Source organism: Centroberyx gerrardi, chromosome 13 (genome assembly GCF_048128805.1).
Source record: "Centroberyx gerrardi isolate f3 chromosome 13, fCenGer3.hap1.cur.20231027, whole genome shotgun sequence".
Classification (NCBI taxonomy): Eukaryota; Metazoa; Chordata; class Actinopteri; order Beryciformes; family Berycidae; genus Centroberyx; species Centroberyx gerrardi.
The window spans coordinates 13810987-13831098 of NC_136009.1; the positions used below are offsets into that span (position 1 = coordinate 13810987).

Below are 20112 nucleotides of genomic sequence, written 5' to 3' on the forward strand. Positions count from 1 at the left end.
ACCTTTTTCTAATAGAAAATTGAAAAGGACAAAGTAAAGAAAAAGAGCTCAAAGTTTGAGTTTAATGTAAACAGATTCACCCTCAACACACCACTTTGGTAAAGTAAGTTTCTTATGCAAGCAATCCAAACAGCTTATCTCTTACAGATGTATCTCTTACTTGTAATTTTACAGTAGATAAAGAAGTTTTGATCATTTGAATCCATCTATAGAATCATATTAGTTGAATGAACAGTGTGAAGCTCAAACTCAAACTCAATTCTTCCCTTTAAAATGACTAATACTTGGTTCAGTTTCCCAATAAAATAATGTCTCAGTTCAACAGTAGATGAATAGCATATCAGGGCAGTGTCAAAATTGACTTATACAGCATCATATCTTACATCAATATATATATAACAATCTGAGACTACCCGTTATCTAGTCCATTTTAAATTGTCATTCTACCCAATAATCATATTAGTCATTACAAGTGTATGACAACATGTAAAGGCAGAGTTGGTGAAACCCACTTCTGCAATATTCACCCTATTATAATGATGAGTCTGTTTGGTCATACAGAGAGATATAGTGGTGGGTGAACAAGAAAAATTGGGTCGCACACTCTAGGTCCATAGAAAATATTCTTTATTTGATCCAACCTAAGCTCAGTTTACCCACCTCTTTATTTGTGAAATACTGTTACACACCTTCAAGCTGATATAGTAAATCTTTATGATATATTATTATATTTCTAGTAGGTAGTAGTATCAGACTGATGGTAATTGTGGTGAAAATGAAACATAATAATAGTAGTTGATATGATATAAGGTAGGTAGATGTTTACCTTAAGATTTTATTGTCCCTGCTTGGAGAAGTGGCCCACAGCAACGCAATACAATATATTATCAATATAAAGAGTTAAAAAAGAAAAAGAAAAATATAGTTTATGACACATTAAATAAAACAATCCGCCTTTTTATTTACCACTGCATCATCAGAGACACATGTCACACACCTGCCCAAACACACAGCTGCCACCATACACACCACATTGAGCTATAATCACATGGTACACACATCGTGATCCAGGATGAGATAGCCAAACTAAAGAATAACACACTTCTCTTGTGTTACAAACATAGTAAAAGGAAACAGAAGGCTTTCAACACTTAGCTATAGTACTGTATCAATATAAAACCGTAGTCAATGACCTTCTTAATATGAAATTATTACAAAGCCCTATACACACATGCTTTCTCATTGACTTTATAACATGAAACCAGTGATCATAAACATTTGCAGTGTATTTTTGCAGTACAGTACATGTAGCTGCAGGGGGTCGGATTCCAACCCACGCTACAACAGAGAGGTCTGTATGAATATTTTGTGGTTTGGGCTAAATCTGTTTCTAGGAAAGACCAGAAAACCCCAGCGGGTCTGTCCTGAACAACATCCATGACACACATCCGCTTCAGACTGCGTCTCACCAGAAAACAAAGCGGTACATTTGTTTGATGGCTTTTGTCAGTCATCACTTAATCCTTTGCTTCTGGGTGCCTTGCTGTTTTGTCTCAGCAGAGGGTGCTGTTATACAGTTTTTGATAGCTTGTCAGGGAAGTTGCTCATTTCTTTACAGTCTGGGCTTGTGCGGGACGGGGCTGTGGACGCCTCCTTTGGTGAGCAACAGCTTGAAGATAAAAAGAGGAATGGGGAGAGAGCAGTTGCTAAAAATGTATTATGCTGAGTGTACAAATGATAGAAGATGAAATATAGCGTGACAGCCCCTCCCACTTTATAGGTTGCAGTTTACTTTGTTCTTTTTTTTTTTACAGGAGCCTGTCATGCAGGTTGTGGTGCGGCCTCAGGCCTCAGTGACACAGATGAGAGAACACGCCTGATGTAACTGCTCAAAAGAATTTATTTTAAATGAAAGTAGCCTGAAGTACAAAATTATAAATGTGGAGTCAGTGGTGTGTGTGCATGGATGTAGGGATGTTGTAAGGTGTAAAACAACACTAAAAGAAGCCAGGAGCACACACAACCAGGTGGAAAGCATGAGGCCTGCCCCCCCACCCCATCCCATCCCGCCTGCCAGCCTCCTGCAGAGACATGAACAACAACAAAGTAAAGAGGAAGTCAAACCAGTTTAATACATCCATGACCCAGACAGACAGAGAGGAAGGGGCCGTCACAAACAGAACAACAAAGCAGGGACGTTTCCTCTACATAAATGTACCTATATAAATGTAATTCTGCATGTGACTGTTTTGGATTAGATCATAATACTGCATTTACTCCATTTGATTTGTTTTTATCAATTTTTCCTCCTTTGCGTTTTTGCTTTTCACGGCTTTCAACACCATATGTTTGAAATCAGCACCAACTTTAATCATAAAAATGCGGCTCCAGTTTGACCTCAAACCAGATCTTGATGACATAATTACTCTAAACTATGTCAAATCCCTTTCAGATAACAAGGGTCCAATGTCTCAGTTGCAAGGAGTTGCTGTGTGATATTCGCTTCACTATCTAGCGCCTTCGCAGCTAAAGGAAGTCTAGTAGTGGCCATTTTTTTTCTATGAGGATTAGAAAAAAGAAACAGGAATTTCTGGCCTATCCCATCCACACACAGTGACATACTGTACCTTCTGATGGGTTTGACCTGGCTGATGTGATCAGGCAGTTTGCAGTTTCTGGTGTCTGGCAGCAAGATGCTAACAACAGCAGCCAGGATGCTGAGTGTGCCGAATACAATGTACGGGAGGATCTTGCTGTAAACTCCTGCAAACAGAACAAAAGACACTTAAATAAGAAAATGTCTTTTTTTATATGCAATACACAGTCTTAGCCTACATTCATTTTTGACAACTTATAATGAATTACAAGTAGCATGCAACAGAACAATACAAATAATATATATATACATATATATATAATCTTGTATGTATTTGACCAACATATTCACATAGCCAGGTTGCCATTGTAAATAAGAATTTGTTCTTAATGACTTGCCTGGTTAAATAAAGGTTAAATAAAAATAAAATAAAAAACATATATAAAAGGCCAAGTACAGTTTAGTAAATAAAAAAAAAAGTCAGACAGTGAATTTTATCACAGGAATGGCAAGAAGGCCAGTTTACAGCAGAATGTATGTCACAAATACAGAGGAACTACTAGCTGTGTATGAATGAATGAATGAATGAATGAATGAATGAATGAGCACATACAATAATAAACACATTAAGTGCTGTGATGGGAGTGGAAGGAACAGCCGGATTTTGCCAAACCACATGATCTTTGTTTTGGTTCTTTGTGGTCTTGAGTGAAATGAAAACAACCAGGATTTTGATAAGAACCCACATACTCCCCAGTCCTCTGCCTCCTCGCCCCTCAGGACGACCTCTGACCCACTGAAGAGGATAGTGGAGGAGATGCATGCAAATCCTAGAAATCTCATCCAACCCGCACTGTAAATAAATGGAATTTGGCTAACAAGTCTCCTTTGATCAGTGACCCAATTAATAGTTATAAACTTGATTTTATGTTTTTAACTGAAACCTGGTTAGACAAAAATGGCAGAATGGCTGTTCATATTGAATCTGCACCCCTGAATTTAAATTGTTTAGATATTTTTAGAGTTGACAGGAGAGAGGGCGCCATCGCAGCTCTATTCTCTGATGCATTTCAGTGCAAACAAGTGTCATTTGGGGATTTTATATCTTTTGAATATCTTTCTTCTACTTTGAAATGATCTGTTCAAGTTGTATTTCTGATTGTATATCGACCACATTTCGATTTAACAGTGGACATGCACACACAAACGTAACAAAACCGAAAACACACATACCTATGTAGACGACATAGGGAGAGATGATGCTGCCTATGCGTCCAGCTGTGGACGACACTCCCAAGCCCATGTTCCTGACCACAGTGGGGAGCAGCTCAGTGGAAAACAAATAGAGGAAGGCGTAGGCCCCAGACACACCCAGCTTTCCCAGCAAGGCTAATACCTGGGACATGGCATGCATATCTGAACAGACAGACATGGCTGTTAAACTATAGGCATACGCAGTCTCACCTAATGTATAATATCCTTGTGCTTTACATTGCATTACATTACATCATTTAGCAGACGTTTTTGTCCAAAGTGACTTACAATAAGTGCATTTTGTCAACAGTAGCCAAATCATACGTCCCGCCATGATGACTGCTTTGATTTTATCAATCACACCGGTCAGTCGTAGCCTTTGTAGAACATACAAACCTTCAGGGACCAGCTTGATGATCAGAAGCATGATGCCGCAGAACAGCAGCGTGGAGAAGAGGATAGTGGGCCGCGGTGCCCGGTTAATCAGCAGCCAGGTGGCTATATAGGCCACAATCTCGGTGACTGCGGATATGAAGCTGTTGAGGTAGGCATTTCCATGCATGTTGCCAGTGTTGAGGGAGAGACCGTAGAAGACCATGACGGTGACTGCCCTGGGGGAGGAGCGGAAACACAAAGCTGGATGAAGATGGAAGGAAAGTATTTAAGTATTTTTTCATGACTTTCAAGGGGGCATATTGTAGGAATTAACATGCTCCTATTTTTCTACATTTATTCAACCCTGTTTAGTGAAGACACGACTGATATTTGACTTTGTTTGATCATCAAGATTTAGTAATTACATTTTCCAAAACTCCAGTTAGTTCCAGTTAACACACCACAACTGTAATTGGTCTTGTTTAGCATCCCTTTTGTAAACGCTGCTTAAATTGTTCCTATCAGCCATGTTTGCAGCAATTTATTTTAAAGGCCCTCTGGAATGCCTCCGCTCAGCAGGTAGGCATCATTTTAAATGGGGGGAGCAATCAGAGTGACTGCTCCATGTGTGACAAATTATTTGTCAAACACTATTTTTAGTTGTAAAACCACATAAGGCAAATTGTTTTTTTAAGTTGAAACCTAGTATATATGAAAATATATTTAGGAAAATTAAAAAATATGAAAATGTGTAAATGTGACAGAAGCAGACAGAGTAGGGAGGACGGCACATTACCATAGGACCAACAGGATAAATGTTATGTTCCTCATGTTAGTGGTGCGGATCAGGTCCACAAAAGTATATGTCTGCGCCTGCCGCTCTTCCCCACCTTCATTTTGCTGAATCACAAACATACAAAGAGACACAGAATAGCCACACTGCATAGGTTGTAACACATAGACTGTAAATCCTACTTGCACGTTGGAAAACTACCAGCCAACTACTTCCACAGTTTAGGGCATATTTTATGTTGGAGCACAAATAGCGTTGTTGACACAGTTAGTGTGAGGGGTAATAACGGAGCGGGTACCATTAACTCCAGGCACTCGTCGGCCCTAAATATGACCTCGGGGGCGGGGACTCCGTTCCTCTTGGCGGCGTTTCGTATGACTAGCTCCGCCTCCTCCACTCGCCCTCTCTGCAGCAGCCAGCGAGGAGACTCAGGAATCACCCTGGAGGGACAGAGACCGGTGGTTCAGCGGACAGGAGAGCTTGAAGCATTTTGAGCGCTAGAGGCACTCTGGATATCACAGCTGTCATCACAGACTATTATCATTTCCAACAATCAGAAAATTATCATTTGTTATATACAGTATAACAAAATAATTTGCAGGTGACATAAATGGCGATAATAGACACGTTTTTAAGTATTTTGATGTTTCTTCAAGACAATTAAAGGCAATTTTATAAGCTTAATATTGCTTCCATAACACTTTTTAAGTTTCATGTCCATACCGCTTGAGAGATTTGTTTTAATTGACTTTATTTATTAAATTATGTTTAACAAAACAGTTCAGAGGTAAATGAGTCGGGCACAGGAAACCTTTTAATTATCACTTTACCAGTACATCCAGTGATATTTCCTATCAGATTTGAATCTTTCCCTCTCTATTTAATTGCTTATTGTTTGGCCTCACAGCCACCACACTGGCAGAGCAATGTTCAGGAGAGATTTTCTCTCAGACGTTTACAGTGTCCTTTGCATCCTGTGTTGGAGGGATGTTCTCCATGTCTCTTCCTCTCTGTGTAAACCATGGAAGTGTTACAAACACATCAGTAAACACGGTCTGCTGGGTCTCCTTCACTTTGTCACCAGAGCTTCCTTTGTCATACATGAGAACAAGAAATCTGTCAGTGATTGGAAGCAGCTCAGGTACATTAGGTGTCACTTTTTCAAACAGAGCTGGCTCATGCCTGTTTGCCTTCTACCGTACTGCCTGGTGTACCAGTGCACACTGTATTTACCCCATGGGGGGTTCTTAGGCTCAGCGCGGCCTAAAGAGCGCATAACGTGATTCCCACTGCGCATTGCAGTGAGCGAACAAACAAACCAATGAACACACAGACTAGAGCTGAACAATTAATCACATTTTTTTTTTTATCGCAATATGAACTTATGCAATTTCCAAATCGCAGAGGCTGCAATTAATTGCTTAAGAGAGGAGCGTCCAAAGTAGACATGTATTTTAGTAAACCCTGCACACTGACATCTACTCTTTTTTTTTTTTAAACAAAATTACTTTTCTTTAAACAATTTTAAAGTTCTAAGAAATTTATGAGAAGAAAAACTTGTGATTGCAATTGCAATATTCTGTCAAATAATCGCAATTCGATTTTTTTGTCAATATCGTTCAGCCCTAACACAGACCCCGGCTAGATGCTCCTGAGTACCCAATAAGATACAAACAGATACACAGTAAGGTAACCTACAGACAGACTGGGTAAAAGGTGATGAAGAAGATAGATGCATACCAACTTTACAGAGAGAGAATATAGATGCATAAGACTGTGGAGCCATTGGAGCAGCTAGCGTGAAAGACTTTTGTAACCATTGTCTGGGAGATAGCAAAACCATAAACAACTGAAGATACAGGCAGAGACAAGCTTTAGTGAGAGAAAGGAGACACAATGACCGAGCGCTCCACTAAAACAATGCTTGTTTGCACAAGGACACTCACTCTAGACCAGACAAGTCCAGTCCATTCCAACATCCCAATATGGGGAGATACAGGTTTAAGCTTTTAGGCTTATGTTGTCAACCTAACAAATTAGTTTGCACTGAACCAACTTGTATTATATTTCCTGCACCTAAACTCTTTAGGTATTTGGTGACTGAATTTGGAATTTGTGTATCGCACAACCTTAGGCACCACTTAACCCCACTGCAGCTGTTTAAATTTAATTCATTGCACTAAAGACAGTTTTTGCACTTTGAAGTTGATTGTGACTAATTTTAAGTTTAATGCTCTAAGAAACCGTGTATATGTCCATAATTGATAAAAACAAAAGTTAACAAATTGCCCAAACAAATTGGACAACTGTAATATACAACTTTGTATAATGGATGGCATGCATCATATCCCTTTCCAGCTCCAGCTTAGCCTCCCTCTTTCTGAACATGGGACAAAGCACCGATCAATCAAACATTCATCAGCCAATCGCTGACTTACTTACCACCACACTGGGATGTAGAGGAAGCCAGGGATGGCAGCAGCGACTAGCAGCATCCTCCAGCCTCGTATGAAGTAGGCAACGAGAGATAGGAAGGCGTAACCAATGCCAAAACATATACTGTGGCCCAGGAGAGTGAAGCTGACCCTGGTGGACTGGCTCAGGATCTCACACCCTGACCGGGAAGAGGATCAGCATCATGATATTAAGACGAGAGAAAACATTCCAGCACTGCCAGAGACCAGCAGTTCTATCACAAAACACTACATATTAATTTTAGAAAAAAAAACAGGACCTTCAGTATTCAATTTGTGAAATACATTGTTTTTATGTTTGTTTATGTTTTTTATGGCATGTTTCCCTTTATTAGACAGCTCAAAGTAGAGAGAGACAGGAAAGATTGGGAGCGAGATGACATGTGATAAGGGTCCCGGGCCAGAATTGAACCCAGGATGTCTTGTTTACATGGTGCACGCCTTGGCCTACTGAGTCACCAGGATGCCCATGCAATACATTTTTAAAGTAGGTAGGTGTCACTTTTTCTCATTTAGAAATGATTCCCTTCATTTGATCAAAATATTTGCATGCTTTGCATGTTTTTACTGTGCACTCTCTGACTGTCTGACAAAACGTGTCTGACTAGAAAGTCTAACTATTAAGCAGAGATATGCTGCCTTTGTGTGTCAGTCTCAGACACTAATGTGTCATAAAATGTCCTTCATGTCTCTATTACTATAACTTTATTATTAGTAACAGTTCAGTCAGGGACACTCCAGTCACAAGATAAAACCATTTATAGCAACAAATGGTAATACAGTTATGTTTGGCGCTCATGGCTCTGCACCAAGCTGCTCCCTGCTTACCCAGCAAGCATGCTGAAGGTATAGCAGGGGCGCAATGCAAATCACCTATGGGTGACACAGAGTAGAGCCAGAGCAGCAACACTGTGCTGTGTTATCACTTGAAGAGTGACCTATAGTGTAGTCTATCCAGGCTCTGCTGGATAGACCAGTGATTCTCAATGTTTTTCATATCAAGGACCCCTAATTCAATACACATTAGGGCCACAGACCCCTATTTGATGAGATTTTGTCTCTTGGACCCAAATCTGAGAATATTTTTATTGTTACATATGATTTTGTCTAGAATTCCATGGCTATCTGTATTGTAGGTAGAGAGATAGTCAATAGTCATTCTTCTACATTCTCTAATTATATAAACTTTTTGTAAATGAAATAATGGTGAAGTTTAACAATTCATCAATTTACCGGGGACCCCCTGGAACCACCTCAAGGACCGCTGGTGGTCCCCGGACCCCACACTGAGAACCACTGGGATAGACTATAGCAGGTGGAGGCTGGGGAGGTGGAGGTAAAGAGTGGGTGCAGCAAGAATAGGAGGAAGAGGAGGTCATTTAAATAGACCGCCTTGTCTATTTAAATGAAGAATGGATTGTGATTGGTGTGCGTAGCGGCTTGGCTTGACTGAGTTGTGATTGACAGAAGGCGGGACCTAACACAAAAGCTTTATTTTGGAGCAGAAGTAAGACGCCCCCTCCTATCTCATCTTGGCTCTTGCGGTGAATGGGATCAAATCACAAAGGAATTGTCCTTTAAGCAGAGAGTTTAGGCCAACAGAGGTATAAAAGAACATAAATTCTGTCATTAGGACAGCTGAGCTCACTTTCACTGAGCCTCACCCTCTTCCCACAGTGACCAAGGAGCCTTAGACCTCCAAACGTCTTCCCACCAGTAACAATGTCAGTCCTTATTTCTCTTAATATCACTGAGATGCCCGACCCTCTGCTCTTTCAGGAGGCCTGCTCTCTCACTCCTATTTCAAACAGCAGCTCTTGCAATCCTCATGCCATTAATCAGGACTAAGATTTTGTCAAGATTGAAACATATTTTTTACATGATTCCCATGGAAAATATGTTTATAAAATATAAAATATGGTGGCTCACAACTCCTTGAGAAATATATCTGATGATAAATTGAGAGGAGATAAATGTAGATTTTATCTAATGATTTAAGAAAGCTGTTGTGGCCCTCTTACTTTGCTTCCATGTCTGGATGTTTTTCTTCATAGCATCATGGGTAATAATACTGATTCATGCAAGAGGGGTGCAGTAATCCCTAACTGCGACTCTCCATGAGAATATTCATGTTCATCATATGAAGAACGATGTGCATTTGAATGAAGAATGCACCACTGCTTGCCAAGGCATTGAGAGAGCCAGAGGTTAAAAGAAACGTTCTCAGACATCAGAGCATAAGTGAAGAGGTGAAAATCAAGAGGATCATGGATCAACATCGTCTCCCCAGAAAGCAGAAAGCAAATCTGAGCGGAATGTGTCCTCCTGTTAGTGATGTGGGGATTTACAAGCCAGGATGCCTCCACAGTCCTCTTCGTGTTTCACCTCCCTCACTGAGAAACTGGAATCCTTCCTCACTGCTCACTAAGAAATCCCTAGATTCCCCTCCTCTCTGCTCCCAGAGATATCAGGGCCCCCTTCCTCCTTTTCTCCAGAGAAGTCAAATCTCTCCTCATCCACCCATCCAGGTTTCCCAAGGGATGACAAATTCCTCCTTTACCATATTTTTGGAAATTCAAGGTCCCCTCCCTGTCGCTACCCCACCACTAAAAGACCAGAAATCTCAAGTCCTTGCCTCATAGCATTTCCAGAGTTACAAGCCCCCTCCACCCCAGATCCCGAATTGCCAGTATTGCCAGTATGATCTCTGTAGGAATATTGCTCCCTACTGTAACTGACACCTCATCTAAAAGAAACTCAGACTCTCTGGATGTGGTGGTGGACTGTGGGAATGAAGTGTCACCCTATCTTTTGGCATAAATGATATCAATCCTCTATGTTTGGCCCACCAAATGGCACTCTTAAATATCACTCTAATCTTTGGCAACCTTACATGAAACAAGTTGCCAGAATTTATGATCATCAAGTCGTAAGAGTTGTTCAGTTTTGCTGAGTTGGCTTAAACTCAAAGGTAATATTTCAGACACAGCCGGTGTGATTTTGATGAAACTTGGAGGAATGACGCGTTTTGGCACTGTGTTCTGGCGTTTAAAGCATTACACTGATTGGCCTGATGCAGGCGCTATAATTGAACATCAAATTTTCAAACACTGAAAGACCATAATTACTACACCACCGGTCCGATTTTGATGAAACCAACCCATTGGCCCATGGGGTGCCTGCATCATTTAGGGGGACGACATGTTTACTTGTTCACCCGACACCATGGCAGGTAGGTTTTTTTTGTTATTTTAACACATATTCTCAATAGAACAATGAATTTCTATACTTGGATATAGTTACAAATTTGAATGTTGCATGTGTGACTATATTGGCCACAGGTGCTGTGCCACTTTGATCGACAGTCAAGATTTCTCTCTCTTTTGTATTGGTATTGGTATTGGTGAGTTATCAAGAGTGTCAATCAAAAAAATGCACCAAACATTCCCGCCCACTGGTTGAGTTTTAATGAGGTCGTGACAGGTAAAAATTCTGAACAGGTAGAAATTTTCATGTACCTGCCACAGTGACTGGTGGAGAAAAAATTCCCTGATGATGATGATGATGATGATGATGATGATGATGATTATGATAATGATTATTATTATTATTATTATTATTATCATTGTTTGTTAATTATCATTTTATTATTAAATTGTTATTGTGGACAGGCCTGCTAATGAGAGTCTTGCTTTTTCGGCCACATTCACCTTTAACTCTAACTCTAACTTCAGCTCACACTTGTCTGTCACACATTGGCCATTTTGTTTTCACTTTTCCTGCAGCCCAACAGTGAAGATACTGGAGAAGAGATAGAGAAAGGGATGCTATTGAGAACAGTAAAGGTGCACATGGTCTCTCACCCAGCACCAGTGATGTGATAAAATTGGATATCTGGCCTATTCCTCTCAGACAGTTGAAGATACAGAACATGACCCAACTGACGGAGGTGGCTTGGATCAAGGCAAAGACTGTCTGTAAGGCCAAGCTCCAAAAAAACACTGGCTTTCTGCCAAACCTGGAAGACAACGCACACAGGCATCAAATCAACAGAGCATAATCTATATAGGAATATCTATGTAAATATGTAAATGGAAAGAAGAGACTCTCAACTCTATAGCCTATGAGTTGACTAACTTGATCTCTCAGCTGCTTTTATGCTAAGAAGAGGCAATGAAACACGGATATCTGCTTTGGACAGGTGCAGAATCCTTGGAGAAAATTAGTGATAATTCTACTTTTGTCTTGTGTGAGCACACAGGAACAAATACTTTCTAGATTTCCTAGTGCAGGCTTTCTCAACACTAAGTTCCCCTTATAGTTCTGTGGTGGGGAGAGAGAAGTGAGCCTATGAGAGGGCCTCTGCAGCGGTATGTAGGCTGGCTCTACTGTCCACATGACAGGGCTTACCGGTCTGAGAGCTGACCGCTGGTGTAGGACCCGATCAGGACTCCTATGAAGAATGTGGAGGTGGAGAGCGGGACCTTCCATGCATTGTCACACACCAGATCCCACTACAGTTAACAGGGGAGAGGACAGTCATTCTGCTTATTGCACTTCTCCATGAATATTACGTCAAACTATGAATGAACTATGAAAATGTCTCACCCTTAGACAAAGGTAGGCGACTGCCTTAGGCCACAAAAGACAAGAATATCAAGTCATGTGAGCATATTTTTTGTCAATTTACTTTCTGAAAAACACCCCTCCTCTTGATACAATAAAAAATATTTCAATATTGAGTCATGCACCCCCACCCCCCAGTCAGGCTATAGTAGACTATCCCACTTGAATTGTAGCATGATAATGCCACTAGACTTCAAGCTCAGTTTCCTTGCCACTGTATGAGTTGGAGAGAAGTACAAACAAAATGAAGTAAATCTAACTAAATGCTGCGGAAAAACAAAAATGAAAACATCAACCCTTGAATGCATAGCTTTGCTCAGCCCCAACTTGGAGATAATGTATAGAAAGGATGGATTGGAAAAGGGTAAAGGTCGGGATTCACGGGGCCCCCCATGCTTACCTTTGCCCCCCCAAATTACTCAGTCCGCCCCTGTAACCCTGAGTGTTAAGTAGTTGATGACACAGATCTTCATATGGTGTCACCTCTATTTCTGAATGACATAGAAGAGCTGAAAACAACACTGAATAGTCTAAGGCCCGACCCAATAAGGCTATGATCTACTACGACTTTATGATTATTCTGTGTTTTTTATACGATAGCTACCTCATCCACAATACTCGCGGTGTATTCCCCAGTGCTGAAGACCCATCCGTCCAGACAGCCCTCCGTGTCATTGCCAAGTCGCGCTGTCTCCGTTGAATTCCCGATCAGCTTGTATCGGGAGCACATGTCAGGTCCGACTCGGGTGATCTGCTCGTGAAAGGGAACCTCCAACTCCGTGCCATTGTCCGTGGAGTTGATCGATAGTTTGCAGCGGTGCGCGGGTACATCCGCTACAAAAACCATGCACATTCCCATGTACCCGTTGGGGATTGCACTTGCGCTCAGCAGTACAAATGCTGCGATTTGAAAGGGACCGAACTCGCCCAGGAAAGATGTGATTTCATCGTAGTCTCTGTTTTTTTCGCCCGTCATGTTTGTATGGTTCACGGCAAATCAACAGAAACGTAGCCGTGCTGGGTGCGCGTAAAATCTGTAGGTTCACCCAAAATCTCCCGGGTGAATAAAGGTCTTGGGAGATATTCCGCGTCTTTTGTTGCCAGCAGTCTCTAGGTGGAACAGGCAACATGAAGCAAAGCCATGGCGAGTCTCAAGCTTGCAAGTCTGGTTTCACCTACACAAAGCTCTACTGCATCACAACAATAGCATAATCTATGCATCACTGGCAATCTATGCCAGTAATTATCATTTCAAATAAGAACTTGAACGATCCGCTGAGCGTGACCTGGCTTGGCCGCCAAACCAACTACCTCTACGTTTTTTTTTTTTCAGATAAAAGAAATTTCCATGCGTTAAACGCCCCAGATACGCCTACTAATTCAAAACGGAGTTTGCCCTACGAGGTTGCATCTTTTATTGCTGTCATATGAGACAGCATACGGTGCTTTAAGTTTGTCCCAATAGGTCACTGACTTGACGGGCTGGTTACAGGTATGTACTAGGCTATGTCAGACAGACCTTGATCACTGGCCAGTAGCCCAGTAGGAGACCTGAAGGAGCTGAGAAAAACTTTAGCACATCAAAGGTCCCCAGAGATACACATTAGACCACAGACCGCCATGTGATAAGATTATGTCTACAAAAAAAACGTCCTGAGAAGATTTTTGTTTTTAAATATGACTTGGTACAGAATTAAATTGGTGAACATGAGGTGAAAACAGTCATCCTGATACATTACAGGTTTGGCAACAGTTTTGAACTGATATCCAAGAATTTTTTTTCATTTTGGCACCAGGCCTATATTTAGTACACCAGGCAGGGCAATATTATGCAATATTTATTGTTTTGTTTTTTTCCTTTGTTATTTCCCCCTCATATATAGGCCTATGTGCTCTACTTAAGGAGAAAATACTAGTACAAGGCAGGTTGACAGTGGAAAGGAGTTGTATGAACTGCTTCCTCCTGCCTGGTGTGTTCATGGTGTACAAAGTCTACAGTGTTGTTGTTTTTGATGTATGTATGTGTGTGTGTGTGTGTGTGTGTGTGCGTGCGTGTGTGTGTGTGTCAGATAAACAGCTCTCATCATTCCCTGTGATAATGCCACTGGCTACTTCACAATTTGGTTTTGCTATAAAAGAGCTCTGTGGTCACCATGTCAAATGATCACTGTATAATACATACTACATTAACATATATAATACAACACATTTGAATGTACAGACATTGAGGATTTGGTAGTAAAACTCCCTACAGTCAGTGAGACGTCTCCAGCACTGTTGCAGTTGTGTGTACAGCCACCACAAGATGGTGCAAGATAGCTGGAAACAGAGTTTTGTGTTTGTATTACTGTAAAAGTAATGCTCCTATACCCACAACATCTTTCTTCCAAGGAATGAGGTTATACATGAAGAAGACAGATGAAATAGAATTCAAATCAGTCCTCTCAATTTTTCTTTGTATTTCGAGTGTGTGTTAAAAGTGTGTTTTCTCTACTGGCCAGATAATCCAATGTCAAAATGAAAGATTGAGTTTTGGGAGTGTCCAGAATTTAATTTGTTGAACGTACCTTAATAAACAGGTCAAGTACTGTGGGTAACATCCTACATGAAGCGCCCCCTCCCCCTCGACACCACACCTAGCCATTCTTTGACCAGTGTTGTAACCATAGCAACAGCTCTCTGTCCAGTGCATGGCAATGCCCTCTGACCCCGGAGTGGTGACCTTTGGCCTGAGGGTCAGCCGCTGGGGTCAGGGGGTCAGCTCTTGCTAGAGGACAGTAAAAGCACTTCACTGATTGGCTATCATTTGCCCTTTCGATACCCTCATCTATATAATTGGTGTATTGACCAACTAGCCCGATGTGCACATTGTCCACAACACCTTATCCACTTTACATAGGACAAAGTGTGTTGGGGAAGCCGCTGTGCGTGATGTTTATGTGCCTGGTAAATTTAAAAAGTGTGTGTGTGTGTGTGTGTGTGTGTGTGTAATTTTAGTGCTGAAAACCTCGCCCAGTTCCTCCATCTCGCCTTCCTCTGAGGACTCTCCTCTAATGCCTTTTGAATGATGGGCAGGGAGAGAGGAAATAAATCAACCGATGAAGGACTTTCAAGATTCTGTCCATGATTAGATGAGGCCGCTAGGTAATTGCTGAGCAGGAGTAAGCAGCACTTTAAAGCCACAAATAAACAAGTAAATTACTGTAGGGTATACGTGGGGAAACCCCTTCGTCCACGAGGAGCAGTGTGGCGTGATCTCATCCCGGCCCCCGCTCCTTCCCTCCTCCTGATGATCTCTCCCTCCCAGGCACATGACTTGTCAATATCTCGACATTAATTTGAGAGACTGCATGGCAGTGGAGGCGCTGGGCGGGGGGTGGGGGGTGGGGCTCGCTGAGCGGAGCAGGTACAGAGAGAGAGGTATGGGGGGGGGGGGGGGGGGGGGTAGTGGCATGCACAAGACAAGGACATAGGAAGGAGAGAGCCAGGCGGAGGAGAAATGAGAGGAAAATGAGGAAATGGAAGGAGTTAGACGTGGGATGAAGGATGGGAGAGAGCGGGCAAGAAAGGCAGACTGGACGAGAGGGCTGTGTTTTACCCATTAACCAATCTTATACATGCCGTTCCTCAAATATCAAAAGATGTTCTGAAAACCCTCTCTATTTGTCCAAATGAGACCTGAAGTCAGCAGTATCCTTAATGATAATGGCTGTTTGAGAGCTGAGCCGCGATGCAAGCAGAATCCATCATTCCCTGCCATCAGATCTGCGGGCCGCTCCAGAGAGAGAGCGTTGTACAATGGTGATTTATGGGGGGAAAGTGCCGTGTTTTTATTTCGATGCAGAAACATCACCACCTGTCCGAATCCTGACCGCCGTAGTAAAAGACTTCCGGCGTTGGGAGCCAACGATAAAAATGATGGGTTGTTCAATAATCATCCTCTCCTCTATTACCGTGACATCCATCCTCTGGGCTCGGAGGTATTTTCAAAGACCCCCGTGACCTTTCACCCCTCACCCCTCCACTCTGACCCCGTCCTGCACGGCCCAGATTACACTAGGGAACGACCAAACCTTGTAACATCTCTACCTCGTTCCCAGTGACACGCATACAGACTCACGCACGCTCGCATGCATGCACACACACATAAATGCATGGATGCACACACAAACATCGCATACACAGTGTCATCTTTGATCTGTGTATTGATTGATATCATTTAGCTCAGCTGTATTAGTCGTTTATTAATAGTTTTCACTCATCTGTGTTTTTCATACACTGATAACTCCTGTTCTTGGCTGTCAGGAGGCCTGGGGGTTTGGACGGTTAGTAGCCATGTTGGTCATCATCTTTATAAGGACATATTATCTTTACTGGATCTTATACTTATACTTATACTATTTTGAAGGACCATTCCCAAACAGAGAGGATTAGTTCACCGACAACACACACGTTGGTGGATTTTTACTTGCTCTCTGCACATCTTGTCAGTCCAAGTTGCGATACGTTTGGCTTTTTGCAGCCCACTATTCACACACTCCATACTCTCTCATGCATTAGGAACACAATAAAATGATGGTTATGTCATTATAAGTTGAGATACAGCCTTGTAATTTGGATGCGTTATGACAACAGGATTTCATTTGAAGACTCTTTAAGAATGGTCATTTTGCCGCTTTTGTTTGCATTCAAATATGTCGCCCATTTCTAATAGACTCATTGCTGAACATTTTAAAAGACTTGAGGGTTAGTATTGAATCAGGCTTGCTTCGGTGAATTTTTCAGCCTAGAGGAATTCTTTGAAGTAATGGTCTGCTAAGTAACTTCACTGCATGGAGCTCAATAGTTTTTTTTCCACCCTACTTACAGAAATGATTTTTTGCAACCATATTTGCAAAATCAGCCATAACATGTATAATTGAAACCAGGAACTATTCGCTACATTCAGAAAATGTACAGTACTGTGTGTGTGTGTGTGTGTGTGTTCCAAAAGGATTTCCAGATTTTCCAGCTCTCCTGCAATCTAATGGGTTATTTGTCATCTGCAGAGTAAAGGATTTTTAAAAGTCAAGCCAGGACCCACTCCCTCCCTATCCTTTCTCTCACCCTCCCTCTCTTTCCCACTACCCCCCTGACACTCGCCAGGAGAGATCGATAGGTTATTGATCAACTCTCTCTATCGCCAACCCACCAGACTAATCACCTTAACACCAGCCCAACTCTCTCTCTCTCTCTCTCTCTCTCTCTCTCTCTCTTTCACTCTCTCTCTCTGTTGCTCTGTGTCACACACACACACACACACACGCACACACACACACACACACACACACACACACATTCTCAGTGTAAGCCGTGCTTTTCTGCATTTGAAGCTTGAGCCATTTTGACGAGTGGTTTTCGTCCTTGGTGAACATACAGAATGCGTAAATTAACCCAATATTAAACGCGCATCCTTGTATCTCCTCTTTAGATTTACAGTTGCCAATAATTGCCAAACAGAATCTATGTGGCCGTGCGTTAGATAAAAGAAGAAAATTTCCCATTGGCAAGTACTCTTCATCTATCTCTCATTTCTCTCACTCCTCCCCTCCCTGCTCCCTCCCTCCATCTCTCTCTCTGTCTGTCTTTGTTCGAGGGCAAAATCGATAGGCTGTATGAAACCAGCATATTTCTCTGCCTGCTGCTGTAGGAGACCTGAGGGGAATGGGTGTGAGGAGCAGACACGGAGAGTACGGTTTAAAGCTGTAAATTTCTACTTCTCTTTTGTAATGCCATTTGTTTTGTTACAGCGCATTTGTAAGTGCTGCATGGCAGGCTGAGTTGGTAAGCGATATTAATTCTTCTGAAAAGCAAAACTCCCTCACTTTCAGCGGGTATGGTCATGGAGAAGAGGAATAGCTAAGCTGACAGAAGTGTGTTTATATGCAGAGTGGATTGTCTAGATATCCTGTACCTGTCATGTCCATCTGACAGTCAACTATGACCTTCCTTGGCCATGACGGCTTCATACACCCATCTCACCATCCAGATATGGCTGAATGAGAATGGATCACTGCTGTCTATACCCAACTCCTTTATTTATGTTTTAATATAAGAGCTGGGCAGGTGGATTTAGCATTAGAGATAGATTTGAATGAGCAGTTTGTATCATTGCTCATTTTCCAAAAATCCTATTTAATCTTTTTCAATACAAATACTTTCGCACTAAGATAGGAAACTAAACCTCGTTCTCGTTTCTTGCCAACGCTTTCTGGCCGAAAAACGGAACACACACTTTGTGAATTCTTTGCTGTTGGTGAGGAACAGCCAAGTCCGTAGGTTTGGGTTTGTTTTTTGGAACCGTTTAGATCCGGGGGAAGCGAACGATGTCCGATGCATCCCTCGTGGGTGCAGCAGAAGGTTTCCAGCACACATCTGACTGACAATCTGTTGCTTTGCCTCTGTAGGCTGAAGATAAGAGTTTCCCATCTAGGCCTCTAACTGCACTGAGCGACGTGATGTGAAACAGATAATCCCTGGAGGAGAATCAAGGTGACCTATGACCTATAGATATAAAATGGTTAAAGAGGACATCCTCAATATTTCCTTTTGATTAAGTGCTTTAAATGACAAGTTTTGGGGAATAATTTGGGAATTCGTGATCCATTTTGTCTGTGGTGGGATATAGATCGCTGCCTGTCTGCCAAGGCTGGAAGGAAGATTTCGTCGCAAAAACTGGATATTTCAAACGGCTTTGAAGAAAAAATATATTCTTTCCCAGGCTTTACTCACTGGAATACACAATGTACACAAGTGCAGACACAATATGGCTATAACTACTTAGAGAACACCAAACACACACGCACACACACACACACACACACACACACACGCACACACACACACACACACACACACACACCTCACAGGAGAATTGATTGACTATTCTGTCTCAATACATCTCTCCTTCTGTTACTTAGCAACCGGTGCCCGAGAGGATATGGATGCTGGAGAAGTTGTACTCCTGTGCATTTTCAGTTGATAAAGAGATATGATTAATGAAAAGGTCACCGTTACTATATTATAAAGTGGTGTAAAAACGTCTCAGAGCTACAAGAGAAAACACGGCCTTTACACCTTTTTGTCTACAACAGAGTGCATGAGAGTCTAAAGTACCTGACTTAGATTCTCTTTTGATTCTTACGCAACTCTCTGCCCCACCGAGTTTTTTTAAATTTGTTTTAAAATACTGTGATGCTGCATATACAGTATATGGGTGAGTTATGAACAATGATATGAATATCCTAATTCAGCTTTAGACAGTATTTCAACATTGTGCCACTGAACTATTAGTTTAACCATAATTTGAAGTAGTCTGGTGTCTTAACTGTTATTTTTTCCACTTGTTAGCTGTAACTTAGCATGTAATGACGAACTGCATTTTTGTTGTCAAAAATTTTAAATGAAATCCAAATTGTAGAGTTTCACTGTTTCACTGTATTTTTATTCTTTCATAAACAGGTTATCCAGGTTATCCATTCACCAAATGAGTGTTGTTAGTCTACTGAAATACTTATTCAAAGTCCTTTTACTTTGACAAACTACATTTAATTAAGGTTTGTTAAACTAACAGTTTGTTTTCTTTGAGTGAAAGTAGTTGATAAGTAGACGTCTCTCCAACACAGTTTTTATAAAACCTTCACAGAAGTCTCACGTTTTAGATGCTGCATCGTTACTCCACGCAAAGAGGAACTGAATTTATTATAGTACTACCACAATAGATGCAGGGTGGAGACACAGTGGCCACCACTATGCATTTAAAAATGTACAATGCTTTTGTAATGATACAAGACTTTCAAGGTGTAAATTATTAATGATGTGACATAGTAATCCCTAGATTAAAACACAGACTGTTTCAAGCACTGTGGATCTCTGAAACAGGCTTCAAAATCACGACTTGGCAGTAATGCATCTAAACTTTACATTATTCCCACACACAGAAGTCATGGACTGGC

The 20112-nt window shown here is 41.6% G+C and overlaps 1 protein-coding gene across 2 annotated transcripts; it reads right to left on the reverse strand.

The window, feature by feature from the left end:
• Window positions 1-956: 956 nt before the first annotated feature.
• LOC139911972 (solute carrier family 22 member 4-like) lies at window positions 957-13237 on the reverse strand. Of its 2 annotated transcripts, XM_071899608.2 has the most exons (10): window positions 12723-13237; window positions 11903-12006; window positions 11356-11510; window positions 7461-7632; window positions 5317-5458; window positions 5022-5125; window positions 4247-4461; window positions 3830-4012; window positions 2628-2763; window positions 957-1669 (listed from the first exon to the last, which is right to left on the reverse strand). In XM_071899608.2, the coding sequence occupies exons 1-10, from the start codon at window positions 13092-13094 to the stop codon at window positions 1570-1572; spliced, it is 1683 nt and encodes a 560-aa protein (XP_071755709.2). In that variant the 5' UTR covers window positions 13095-13237; the 3' UTR covers window positions 957-1569. The 2 variants fall into 2 exon arrangements, with proteins under 2 accessions (XP_071755709.2, XP_071755710.2); XM_071899609.2 differs by lacking the exons at window positions 7461-7632; window positions 11356-11510.
• Between the last annotated feature and the right edge of the window lie 6875 nt (window positions 13238-20112).